Here is a 14,026-nt window from a genome sequence, read left to right on the forward strand (position 1 = left end):
CCAATGGCGCTTACCAGAGTGTAAGGCCAGCCCCAGCGTCGCCCGGGCAGAAAGAAGCTGAACAAGGGGAGGAGGTGCCTGCGTGGAAGCTGATCTGGGGAGGGCTGGGGAGAGAGGGAGATTCCTGTTCCATGGGCGATCCCTCCGCTTGGTCCTTGTGCAGTCGCTTTCCTCTCTCTCAGATCCCTCTTTTCTTTGCAGCCTTGGGTTAGGGGAAGACTGGACCCGCCAACCTCTCCCCGCCAGCTATTCCTTTGCCATTTAGTATGAATAAATCCGGAAAGAGGCGCTGTCATATTCTGTTACACAACAAGTGAGTACATTGTGAAATGATGCGTTTCTCCCAGTTTCTGCTTCGTTCAATGCCCCTTGCCAACTGAGGGAACTTTTCTGTTCTGCATTAATACCTTCGGTTGCTTCCTGTCGAGTTGAGCTCACCTCCTTATTGGAGATTTAACGCTGATTATTAGGGATAGCAAAAGAAACATTATTGCCAGGCGCCTAGCTGCAATAAAACCCTCCATATATCCGACCGTAAGATGCTATTTTTTCTTTTGTTGTATTGTAGGAGGATAAAATAACCCTGTCTCCGACGAACTGGACCATGAGCAATGATTTGCCTGCATGGAAATACATAACTGAGAACGCAACGGTGAGTGATTTAACCACAGAGACGCTATACTAGCATATTGAAGCTAAAACAAAGCTGCAAGTGTCAGTCTCTAACTGAGAGATGACACAGGGGCGGCCTGTTGTCATTGTACCTGAAGAACCGTGTTCTTGCTCTCAGCTTAATGATCTGGTCTCCACAATAGGAGGATGCTGAAATAATTGCCTGTTGTATCCCACTGAAATATACAATCACTGATAGGTATTACTGTGTATATAACACAAACTGATTAATTCCAGTAATTATTAGCGGGTTATTTTTAAACACTTCACCCTCCCCCTCGGATTTACAGGTGGAAATGTGTTAATATATAGTCCCAGAAATATGCAGCCTTCACGTTATTAGTGTTAGATGTAGGCCTTTAATGAAAGCTGCGAGCTTCTAGGTATCTCAGAGTGGAGTAGGAAAGGGGATTGAAATGCTACGGTAAAATTACCATCTCTGACATTTTCGTTATTGATCGCGTTGTAACCGGGTTAAACAATCTTTAGACTGACCCTTTTTAAAAAATCTGTGCGAATGTGTCCCTCTCGCCTTTCCTTTTCACCTGCTTTCGTCTGATGATCGAAATACAGTTTGTAATGTATCTCATTGCCTGTTTTTTCGCGACTGTGTAAAACATGTTTGCCATATCGCTTTTTTTTTCTTTTGGAAAAATGTTCACCCCCATTTGATTTAATAATTGTGCAACGTTCATATTTGGGGTATTTTAATTGCCATCTGAGTCCCATGGACAAGTGCAAATCAGACAACTGCTCAATTTTTCGCTGTCCCGTTGCCTAGGTGAATGTATATTCCTTTGGGAGTGAGCACGTGTGATAAGATGCTAAATCTCAGCTACAATTCCTGGCAGCAACACTCACCCCTCAACTCGGGACGACTAGATCATTAGAAACAACCATTGAAGCATCCTTAAGGTGTTACTAGCAAGTGGACTTCTCGCCTTGGGTTCGGTTGTCCCGGATGCATTATTGTTCATGAAATAACATTGCAGAATAATTTGGATGGAATACAGTGATTATCCTGAAATTAGTAACTGGAAACGTTATCAGTATATGATGGCGGAGGAATAGCTTAGTGGTGTTATTGCTAAACTATTTATCTGGAGACCAAGACAATGTTCTGGGACGTGGGTTCGAATCCATGTAGTTCATTTATATATAAAAAAATCTGGAATTAGTCTTGATGATATTGATTGTCGGGAAAAAGGCATCTGGTTTATTAATGCTCTCTGGAGAAACCAACCATTCTTATCTGGTCTGGCCTATATACCCAACTCTTTACTGCCCCCATCTGGACAATTAGGGACGGACAGTAAATGACCTAGCCAATGGCGTCCATAGTCATAGTTATAGTCAAGGAGTATACAGTACGCTTCAGTCCGACGTACCCATGCTAACCAGGTTTTCCCCAACTAAACTGGTCCCATTTGCCTGCATTTAGCACATGTCCCTCGAAACCTTTTCCATTCATGTAGCTGTTCAATACCTTTTAAATGCTAAAACTGTACTTGCATCTACTACTTCCTCTGGCTGTTTATTCCACATAAGAAGCACCCTCTGTGTGAAAAAGTTGCCCCTCAGGTCCCTTTGAAATCTTCCTAATAATTATGCCTTCCTGTGAATTCATTATTAAAAATGGGATTGGTCTAATAGAGTCACATGTGACAACGGGATAAATTTGTTTCTATGTGCATAGCCTCCATTGGCAAGATAAACATGAATTAATATATAATGGGCCAGATTTTGATGTCAGTCAGGCTCATGACACTTTAAATATTGCAAATTCCAGCAGCAGTATGGTTACATGTTACTATCCAAAATGTTCCCGTCTCACTCTGTGCGATTCCGCCATTACTTGTGTGAAAATGGCATCTCACTGAAAGGCTAAAAGAAAAGAGGGATCTGAGAGAAGATCCTCTCTGCCAGTGAAAGAGAACAACTAAAATGGGCAGCCCATTCCTTCAGGTATTAATTGTATTTGGAGATTTTCAAAATGAGTGTGCATGCACCTGTTTACTTATGCACTTTATGAGGACAGAATTTAGCATTATGATAATTCCAACTTCTTGATATTTCCTGGCACATGAAGAACGAAGGTGCCAGAAAACAGCTGTATACCAGAGTGATGCTAGGAAGGTAGTAGAAAATAGCAAGCGAAAGCATATGTGAAGCAACTGATGACTATGCAACATGAGAGTGTAGTCCAACCTTCATTATAAAGATCGCAATTATTATGATCTTAAACTTTGTTTCTCTTCTTTCACGTTATACTTTGTGTTATGTCATGAGTACTTTGTCTTTGCAGAAGGGCTGGACTTTATCATAGAGAAAGATTTAGCTCCAGGGGAAGAATAGTTGAAGATTATTAGGCGAGATCAAGGAGATAAAGGTGAAAGGCTGTTTTCGAAATATTGACTCTCTTTATAGAAGCTGCTGAATTTCTGAGCCTTTTCCGGTATTCCCTTTATTTCAAGTAAACATTGTACCTAGTTATTAGAGTGTTTGATAGTTAAAAACAGACAACAGTATACTATTAAAATAAATATTTAATTTGTGATGTTAAAGAGACATTAATTGATAATTATTGGTTTAGGGCAAACAATTCACCATTATTTGAAACACTAGTAGTATATTGCTATATCAGATATGATCTGTCCATTTTAAGCTTATATGAGAGATTATAAGAGATCTACAACAAACCTTGTGCCCAGCCAGTATTCTTCCTTTTAATCATTATCCTGTGACCTCTGATGAGATTTGAATGTTATGTTTTGGGTCTTACCTGTCCATCTTGTTGCAGACATTTTGCCAGCTTTAGTTTAGATCACTCTTTTGGGTAAATTTTCACATTATTCTATCCTCAAGCGCCTTTATTGACTGTAATGTTAGGTAAGAATTTACAATGTTGTTCAGGATAATGAACAGAAAACCTTTTCTTTTTTTGTTTTCCAACTGAATCTATTTGAAAGGTAGCAGAGCATAATTTCAGGCTGCAGCTGTTAAATGAATTTATTGATTAGTAGATGAATAATCAAATAACCAATGATATGTACGTATTTACACAAGATCTTGACTGGATTTTCCCCAGGTTTATGCTAGTTTTCTTCAGCACAGAACATCCAAACATAGCCTAATTATTACAAAAGATTGTAGAATTTCAGACACCAGTTTAATCCAGCAAAGGTCTAGTTTCTGCAAATTCTCGGCTAATTTTAAAGAAAACATTGGGCGGGAAGTCCTTCCTCTCCAGATAATGGCCCTGCCCCGAAATTGAATTAATCACCATGATGAACTGCTATTAAGCAGACCTTTGTGAGCCTAGGAGGAGGCTCATAAAGTCACTCCAGGTTTAATTGTTAGCTATAAGGACACACAGACACATTTTGGAAAATATTAAAATATGTTTAATTTACCAACATGTTGACCACTCAATGCTAATGAAACTGATGAATGTTTCTGATCAGTTTTATTGAAGTAATTTGCAGTTATTTAAAATTAACATTATTCACGGGGGAGGCTAGACACTTGTTAAAAGTGCTTATTTGTTCTGTTGTATTAATAAGACTGAACCTGCTTGTCATTCTTAAATGCACCAATGAATATCTTGTCATGCAAGAAAATGGACAATTATCTTCCAAAATTCTGTGCAAGTGGATTAGCTCATGAAAGAGTTTGTTTTTGGTGATAAATATCTCAGTTTCACCAGAATCTTGTGCAAAATTTATACTTTACAAACTAACATGATTTTAAGCATAATTTGTGTCCAGATTGTCAATTGTGCCCAAAGCACAATTATGTCCTTCCAATGACTATGATATTCATCGTCTCTATATTAATCAACTACATTGTAGGTAACACAGCTATTAGTTTCCATATCAACTAATCAAAGTTGGGAGGCAATAGTCTGAGGTATTTTTGCAAAAGTTCAATGGCAGAGTCCTCTTGAGGCACGAGGGTCCCACTTGCTCGTTGTAGATTCAGTGGGAGAGTTGTGCTGTCTATACCAAGGCTCACTAAGCCATAAGTCGTTTAGACAGTGGAGAAGCCATCGGTAGGCCTTCCCCTATACCTGGTCCCCAGGACAAGACGTCCCTCCCAGCTACCAACCAATAAGAAGCTAGGAGGTCTTGCACTCATCAGCACCAGTGAGGAGACTGTGACTACTGCCAAAGAGAAACCTATGGCATGCCCCAGATCTTAGTGGATCTAGAACAAAGATAACTGATGTGGGTGGCTTACTGACAGGAGTTGACAGAGAGAGAGAGAGAGAGAGAGAGAGCAGGATAGTCAGAAGCAAGGATGGAGGGAGACTGCAATCAGCAGGCACCCCCTACTTGATGGACAGTCCCTCAAGCAGAGATTACCTTTGATTGAGGACCTTACCCACCATTGCCTGAGGTGACAAACTGCCTTTAAGACGGAAGCTATAAGGAACACTGAATGGTGGTAGACCCACCCGTTGCTGCATTATTCCCAATGGCAGTTGTCAAAGGGCCTTAAGTTGTCCTTAATTGGCCACTTGTGGGCTTCAGCTGATGATAGGGCAGGAAGATTAACCATGGGCCTTAGAACCCAGAATCCAGGGTTGGGAGCTGAATATTCAAGTCTATAAATCCTATCGAAAAGATAGGCAGGTGAGCAGAGGGGGTAGGGTTGCCTCGTTACCAAGAAATAAAGTTAAATCAATAGTAAGAAACAAAGTAGGGTCAGATGGTGTAGAATCTGTGTGGATAGAATTGAGGATCTGCAAAGGTCAAAAAGCCATAGATGGAGTTATGTACAGGCCTCCAATCGTACTCAGGAGCTGGGGCGCAAGATACACCACGAGATAGAAAAGATGTGTAGAAACGGCAAAGTTACAGTGATCATGGGGGATTTCAATACGCAAGTGGACTGGGAAAATCAGGTTTGTATTGGATTGCAAGAAAGGGAATTTGAGGAATGTCTATGAGATGGCTTTTTGGAGCTGCGAGGGGACAAGCAATACTAGATTTAGTGTTGTGCAATGAGGCAGAGTTGATAAGTGAACTTAAGGTAAAGGAACCCTAAGGCGGCAGTGATCATAATATGATTGATCTGCAATTTGAGAGGGTGAAAATAGAATCATAGGTAACGGTATTACAGCTAAATAAAAGCAAGTGCAGGGGCATGAGGGAGGAGCTGGGTAGAATTGACTGGGAGAGGAGCCTAGCAGGAAAGACAGAAGAACAACAATGGCAGGAGTTTCTGGGAATAATTCAGCAGACAGCAGAAATACATCCCAAGGGAAAAGAAACATGGTACAGGGAGGATGAGGCAACCATGGCTGATGAGGCAGGTCAGGGATAACATAAAAGCTGTGACAATGTTGCTCCTTTAACAAGGTTATGTTGTCCTTGGCCTTTTTTCTCAGCAAGGTCATAAAAGCAGCAATTCCGATAAGTCTATGTTTGAAGGGTTTCAGGCCCAGTTTGATTATAGCTAACAGATACTGCCTCAGGCAAAAAGCTTTCAAGTTAAATAAAAATACTCGTGCAATGAAAGGGGAATGGCCAGTTCTTCCAGCTCAGCTTTTCTCTGGTTTGGTTTGGTTTTTAGCAATCTGGCTGTTCACTAAAAGCAGGCAGTCAGTCAGTTTGAGGCGGCTGGTCCAAGAAACAGCTCCAAGGAAGAAGCTGTTCCATGCTGAATCCCTCTGCCATCTCTCTCTCTCCTGTAAGACCCTGTATTTGATTTTTTCCTTTTTTGCCAAAGAATGTATATGGGGATTGTCGCAAGAATTTGAAACAGCATCATTAAGTTGCGATAACCTGTTGGGTTTTTGATTAGGTTAAGTTATTCTGTATTCTGTTCTCTTTAGTTTGTGTTCCATTCAGTAATCTTGTAGTTAAATTCTGTCTTGTTTGAAACTAAGTGGTTGGGCCAGCTGCATCCCTCCTGGAATATCCACTATATACTTGTTTAAAACAACTTGCCAAGTTACGGTCTGGGCTACTTTCTTGAAATGTTTTGAAGGGGTCTGGCCTGGTCCATTACAAAGCAAAGCAGAAAGCCTATAATGTGGCGAAGGACAGTGGGAAACCAGAGGATTGGGAAACTTACAAAGACCAACAGAGGGCAGCAAAAAAAATAAGGAGGGAGAAGATCAAACATGAGGGTAAGCTAGCAAGTAATACAAAGGAAGACTGCAAGAGTTTCTTTAGGTATATCAAAGGGAAAAGAGAGGCAAAAGTGGACATTGGGCCGTTGGAAAATGACACTTGCATAATAGTAGTGGGGAACAAGGAAATGGCTGAGGAACTGAATAATTACTGGGCGTCAGTCTTCATGGTGGAAGACACAAGTAATATCCCAAAAGGTCAAGAGAGTGAGGGGGCAGATCTGAGTAAGGTGGCCATCACCAAGAAGGTGCTAGTGAAACTAAATGACCTGGAAACGGATAAATAACCTGGACCAGATAGACTACACCCCAGAGTTCCCAGGGAGATAGTTGAAGAGAGAGTGGAAGTGTTAATAGTGATCTTTCAGGGAACGCTAGAATCAGGTAGAGTCCCAGAGAACTGGAAAATTGCTAACGTGACACCCCTGTTTAAAAGGGAGTAAGGCAAAAGATGGAAAATTACAGACCGATTTGCCTAAACTTGGTCGTGGTAAGATCCTGGAATCCATTGTGAAAGATGAGATTTCTGAATACTTGGAAGTGTATTGTAAAATAGGTCAAAGTCAGCATGATGTCATCAAGGGGAAGCCATTGCCTGACAAATTTGCTACAATTCTTTGAGGAAGTAATAAAGAGGATTGATGAGGGCGGAGCAGTGGATGTGATCTATATGGGCTTCAGTAAGGCATTCTACAGGTTCACCATGGGAGGCTGATTAGCAAGGTTAGATCTCATGGAATACAGGGAGAACTAGCCATTTGGATACAGAACTGGCTCAAAGGTAGAAGACAGAGGGTGGTGGTGGAATGTTCTTTCTCAGACTGGAGGCCTGTAACCAGTGGTGTTCCACAAGGGTCAGTGCTGGGTCCACTACTTTTCATCATTTAAATAAATGATTTGGATGTGAACACAGGAGGTATAGTTAATAAGTTTGCAGATGACACCAAAATTGGAAGTGTAGTGGACAGTGAAGAAGGTTACCTCAGATTACAATGGGATCTTGATCAGATGGGCGAATGGGCTGAGAAGTGGCAGATGGAGTTTAATTTAGATAAATGTTAGGTGCAGCATTTTGGGAAAGCAAATCTTAAAGGACTTATACACTTAATGGTACGATCCTGGGGAGTGTTCCTGAACAAAGAGACCTTGGAGTGCAGGTTCATAGCTCCTTGAAAGTGGAGTCGCAGGTAAATAGGATAATGAAGAAGGCATTTGCTATGCTTTGCTTTTTGGTCAGAGCATTGAGTATAGGTGTTGCGTCTATACAGGACGTTGGTTTGACCACTTTGGAATATTGCATGCAATTCTGGTCTCCTTCCTATCGGAAGGATGTTGTGAAACTTGAAAAGGTTCAGAAAAGTGTTACAAGAATGTTGACTCTAGATTAGAGTGGTGCTGGAAAAGCACAGCAGGTCAGGCAGCATCCGAGGAGCAGGTTGCCAGGCTTGGGGATTTGAGCTATAGGGAGAGGCTGAATAGGCTGGGCTGTTTTTCCTGGAGTGTCGAAAGCTGAGGGGCGGCCTCATAGAGGTTTATAAAATTATGAGGGACATGGATAAGATAAATAGACAAAGTCTTTTCCCTGGGATGGGGGAGTCCAGAACTAGAGGGCATAGGTTTAGAATAGGAGTGGAAAGATATAAAAGGGACCTAAGGGGCAACGTTTTCACACAGAGGGTGGTGCGTGCATGGAATGAGCTACTAGAGGAAGTGGTGGAGGCTGGTACAATTGCAATATTTAAAAGGCATCTGGATGGGTATATGAATAGGAAGGGTTCAGACAGATATGGACCAGATGCTGGCAAATGGGACTAGATTAGGTTGAGATATCTGGTCGGCATGCACTAGTTAGACTGAAGGCTATGTTTACGTGCTGTACATCTCTATGACTCTCAGTAATGAGCAGGTTAGACCAAGGAGGGCCAATGGATGTTATCTACCTGGATTTCAAGAAGGCCTTTGACAACTTGCGCGCAGGAAGCTAGTGAGTAGGATAAATGCCTATGGTGTTAGCACGACGCTAGCATGGATAGAAGCTTGGCTGTCTGGCAGAAAGCAGTGTGTGGATAAACGGATCTTTCTCAGGATGGCAGTTGGTGCCAAGTGGTGTTCCACAAGGCTTAGTATTGGGACCCCAACTTTTCACTTTATGTTAACGATCTAGATGAAGGAACTGAGAGCATTCTGGCTAATTTTGCAGACAATACAAAGATAGGAAGAGAGACAGGTAGCCATGTGGAGACAGGAGGTTGCAGAAGAATTTGGACAGGTTAGGAGAGTCGGCAAAAAAGTGGCAGATGAAGTATAACGTGGGAAAGTGTGAGGTCATGCACTTTGATAGGAAGAATAAAGGCATGGACTATTTTCTAAATGGGGAGAAAATTCAGAAGTCTGAAATGCAAAGATACTTGGGAGTTCTAGTCCAGGATTCTCTCAAGGTAAATTTTCAGGTTGCGTCAGGTTAGGAAGACAAATACAATGTTGGCATTTATTTTGCGAGGACTTGAATATAAAAATTTCTGAGGCTGTATAAATTAGAGTATTGTGCGCGGTTTTGGGTCCCATATCTTAGGAAGGATGTCCTGGAGCGTGTACAGAGGAGATTCACAAGATTGGTCGCAGGAATGAAAAGCTTAACATATGAGGAATATTTGTGGAATCTGAGTCCATACTTGATGGAGTTTAGAAGGATGAGGAAGGATCTGTTTGAAACCTACAGAATACTGAATGGCCTGGACAGAGAGGATGTTGGGAAGACTTTTCCATTGGTTGGAGAGACCAGGACCCGAGGGCACAGCCTTAGAGTAAGGGGAAGACTGTTTAGAAGGGAGATAAGAAGAAACTTCTTCAGCCAGAGAGTGGTAAATCTATGGAATTCATTGCCACAGAAGGCTGTGGAGACCAGGTCATTGAGTGTATTTAAGACTAAGATAGATAGGTTCTTGAGTGTCAAGAGGATCAAGGGTTATGGGGATAAAAGGAGGAAAATGGGGTTGAGAAACATATCAGCCATGATTGAATAGCAGAGCAGACCCAATTGGCTAAATGGATAAAAACAAGGACTGCAGATGCTGGAAACCAGAGTCTAGATTAGTGTGGTGCTGGAAAAGCACAGCAGGTCAGGCAGCATCCGAGGAGCAGGAAAATCGACATTTCGGGCAAAAGCCCTTCATCAGGAATAGAGGCATTCCTGATGAAGGGCTTTTGCCCGAAACGTCGATTTTCCTGTTCCTCGGATGCTGCCTGACCTGCTGTGCTTTTCCAGCACCACACTAATCTCGATTGGCTAAATGGCCTAATTTCTGCTCCTGTGTCTTATGGTCTCCAGTGGAGGCAGGGAGGCGGTGGTTTTAGATACACCACCACACCACATAATTAAATGCTCTTCCTATCTTGTCATCTTATCACAGCCGGACACAGAAGATTCCACCAGATGACTTTGAATAATCTTAAATAATTGATTAATGTGATGAACCAGTATAACCACCAGCTGAATTCAAAGCTGATGTCAATGATACCCATACTGAACACAACTCATGTGTTTTTGTGTTTTCCTTGACTCCTGAGCCCATGCGGAGACCAAGCTGATTATATCTTTGCCAGGTTGGTACTTCCATAAGCTGGAACATGATTTGGAACTATTTGTGTTTCCAAAGTTCCTTAATTTTGTGATTGAATTAAAAGAACTGTCACCAAGCTAAATTTAGATTTTTTTTTGCCATAGTCAGAATGTTTCATTCTTTTTTATTTTATTCCTCTCATTTTTGTGAAAATGTTTTCACTATTTGATCAAGATCAGGAATTGAGTTTGAACCTGTGTTCTGTTACTTTTGCATATGTATGAAGGTATTATTGAATAATATTGTGCATTCATTTAAAGAATACAATGAATGAAACTCTAAGTTAATAAAATTAAAATTAGAGGTGGAATAGATTATCTACAATTCAGCAAACACACTCAATTTTCACCTAATTTAATAAAAGTTAGACAGACTATGACTGCTGCCAATGATGAACCTATGGGATGTCCCAAATCCTAGTGGATCTAGAACAAAGGTAAATGATGTGGGTGGCTCGCAGATTGGAGTTCACAGAGAGAAAGGGGGCAGGATAGTCAGAAACAAAAACAGATGAACTGACCATGAGACTACCCTTTATAGCTTGTCACAAATTCCAATAAATTAGCACTCGTGTAAATAAGTATGCGATGACTAGTGGGCAAAATTAATGATTTTAATCATCAATTGCAAATCTGAATAAACCAATTCCGATTTACAGAACATATGCTACCACCATTCATTTCCAATTTATCTTAAATCTCTTGGAATGACTCAGTCTACCACTCGCTTCATTATTTGACTAACATGGGAAAGTCTGCACCAAATCAATTTTGGAATGAAACAATAAATGTGAATACTCAGCTAACTTTATAATGAAGATCTTACATCTAATGAATTAAATAAGGTTTCGGTTCATCAGCTCTTCTGTATACCTGAAACTGGTGTCTGATGGTCTGTTTCCCAAAAAGTAAACTTGGCATGTTGTAGATTGGTCTCGCACCAACTTTCTCAAAGACACCTTAATGATGTCCAGCACATACATGCTTTGTTTCATGCATGGAACTGTGTTCTTCTGGCACCTAATATTTAACAGGCAGTAATGTCTGTTTTATCCTCACATTGAATAAATTCCATGTAAAACTTACAAGTTCCCAGTAAGTTCAGTGGATCACTTTGAAACTGGTGCAAATGTGAAGCAATGCACACCGACTGATTAGAAAGCTGTTTAATTGCTTTGTTTTAATGCATTTAGAAACCAGGTTGGGATCTGACTGCCAAATTATGCTACTATGCTTTACATTGATGGACACCTAATTACTTCATATTGACATGAAGGTGTTTGCATTTATGTATCCTAGCTCACCATATTTGTGTGAATTTATAACATTAACCATAATGGTTATCTTTCAAGATAAGAGACTCATTTGTTCTTTTAAAGCAAACTGATCCAGTAGAATATTAATAAATAAAGCATCATCAAATTTATGTGGAAGCTCCTTTTGAGTTCCCACTTCTATTTTGCATCTCTGTTACCATATATTCTATTCTCCCTCATGTGCTTACCTAACTTCACTTTAAATATACCAATGTTATTCACCTCAACGTCTCCCTGTAGTAGCAAGTCCCACTCCCTCAATAAAGAGCTTCCTCCTGTATTCCCAATTGAATTCATTCGTCAATATCTTATCATCATGGTGCTCATTAATGCAAACACATTTTGCATGTCAAGATAATAAGGCATATTTCATTTTTAAAAAATCTATTTGTGGGCAGCACGGTGGCTCAGTGGTTTGCACTGCTGCCTCACAGCGCCAGGGCCCCGTGTTTGATTCCCATCTTAGGCGACTCTCTGTGTGGAGTTTATACATTCTCCCCCTGTCTGCGTGGGTTTCCTTCAGGTGCTCTGGTTTCCTCCCACAGTCCAAAGATGTGCAGGTTAGGTGAATTGGTCATGCTAAATTGTCGTTAGTGTTAGATGCACTAGTCAGGGTTAAATCTAGGGTAGGGGAGTGGGTCTGGCTGGGTTACTCTTTGGAGGGTCGGTGTGGACTTGTTGGGCCAAATGGCCTGTTTCCATACTGTAGGGAATCTAATCTAATCTATTTCTTTGTAGATTATGTAGAATGGTAAAATAAATATTTTTAAAAATTAAGTTGAAAAATCACACAACACCCAATGTACCAAGCCTCAGGGCACCCTTGCCTGCAGCGTATGAGATAGACAGCGTTGGCTGAGTCACATGAGTACCTTCCATGTATATGATGGGAGGTGTCTCCACAGGTAATGGTGGTATCCGTGTCCACACTCTGACACGTCTTGCAGCGTCTACCATGACAGGGTTGTAAGGAGTTGTTCTGAAATTAAAATCAGTCTAAACATTGTGGCACAGATAGTATCACACAGGGGAGCTCACACCTTCAATCCATTAACTGGGCTGACAGACACCAGTTGTTAAAGTTCGCTTCAGAATGTAACTTTTAAAAAATAGTTTTGCGATTTACATATAAAAAACTGAAACCAACATGGTCATTCTAACAGACGAGAGACTTAACAAACAATCCAGGTCTTTTTCAATGTATAATTTCAGTTACATCACACTGTAAACATTTGCTATAAATTCTGTGTCTTACAATCTTATACTCCACAACCACCTGATGAAGGAGCAGTGCTCCTAAAATTAGTGCTTCCAATTAAACTGGTTGGACTATAACCTGGTGTTGTGTGAATTTTAACTTTGTACATCCCAGTCCAACACCAGCATCTCCAAATCACAAAATTTGGGTAATAAGTACTCTTTTTCCTAAAGATCTGCCAACTAACAATCGCACTTAATTTTTAAATAAACAAAAATTGGTTTTGGCATAAATCAGCTGGGTAGTTGTCTAGGTGGGTCATCCATTTGAGTAACAGATTTAACGTGTGACTCATGCCCTTCTGTGGCGTTAATTCAGTGAATTGCCAGTGCAAAATGTGCACCTTTTAAAGGCAGCGCCAACTTGGAGGCTAACCAGTCAGTGATATTGCAGGGACAGCAGTAGCCTAATGCAAAGGCTGAGTCGAAGAACATGAAGTCAGAGGAAACACTAACTTGCAGCAGCTGGCACAGTAGTTGCCACATCAACAGTACCAAGGAGTTTAAATGTGGGAGTCTTCGGGTAAATTTATTTCTTACTGATAGCTGTTAATAATTATATCCAAAGTTAATAACTGAAGTCTAGGAGGTGAGTGCAAATTGCATGTGAGATTAGAACCAGAGTTCTCGAGGAACTGAAATAAAGTAACAAAAACAAACGGAGGTCTACAGATGCATAGAAATAATTTCCCTTTGACTTTAATTTTAATGAGTTAAACATGAAAGTACTAACCCTGAATGAATGTCTGTGTAACAGTTTAGAGGATTGCTTCCCTTGAGGTCTTTTAAAATGTTTTATTGCTTGTGGTTTTGCCCATCGACCAATATCACTGCCTGCAATATTACTTATGTTAGACAGTATCTGGTTTAAAGGTTAAAAGTTGCTTGTTTTAAGGATCTCAAGCCTCAGCTTTGTTCAACTTTTCGCATATGTTATTAGAATATCTTTTGTGAGCAATTTGGTTCTCCACTAATAAAGTATGTTTCATGAATTGCCAAAAACAGATGACTGATCTTGCCACT

At 40.7% G+C, this 14,026-nt stretch overlaps 1 protein-coding gene across 5 annotated transcripts in view; it reads left to right on the forward strand.

Annotated features, from left to right (window-relative positions):
• The window catches only part of cbarpb (CACN subunit beta associated regulatory protein b), a 203,648-nt gene that overhangs the window by 31,983 nt on the left and 157,639 nt on the right, over nt 1-14,026 (forward strand). For 4 of the 5 annotated variants that reach the window (XM_087976026.1, XM_043721245.2, XM_043721246.2 and 1 more), the window contains exon 3: nt 569-652. In XM_087976026.1, coding sequence (XP_087832152.1) covers nt 569-652 — 84 coding nt within the window. Of the gene's footprint in view, nt 1-21; nt 314-568; nt 653-14,026 lie in introns of those variants that run through there. The other variant, XM_043721247.2, reaches the window with a different exon arrangement.

The sequence above is a fragment of the Chiloscyllium plagiosum genome, unplaced genomic scaffold (assembly GCF_037043375.1).
Source record: "Chiloscyllium plagiosum isolate Xiang-an unplaced genomic scaffold, Cpla_swu_hap1 HiC_scaffold_28, whole genome shotgun sequence".
Taxonomy (NCBI): domain Eukaryota; kingdom Metazoa; phylum Chordata; class Chondrichthyes; order Orectolobiformes; family Hemiscylliidae; genus Chiloscyllium; species Chiloscyllium plagiosum.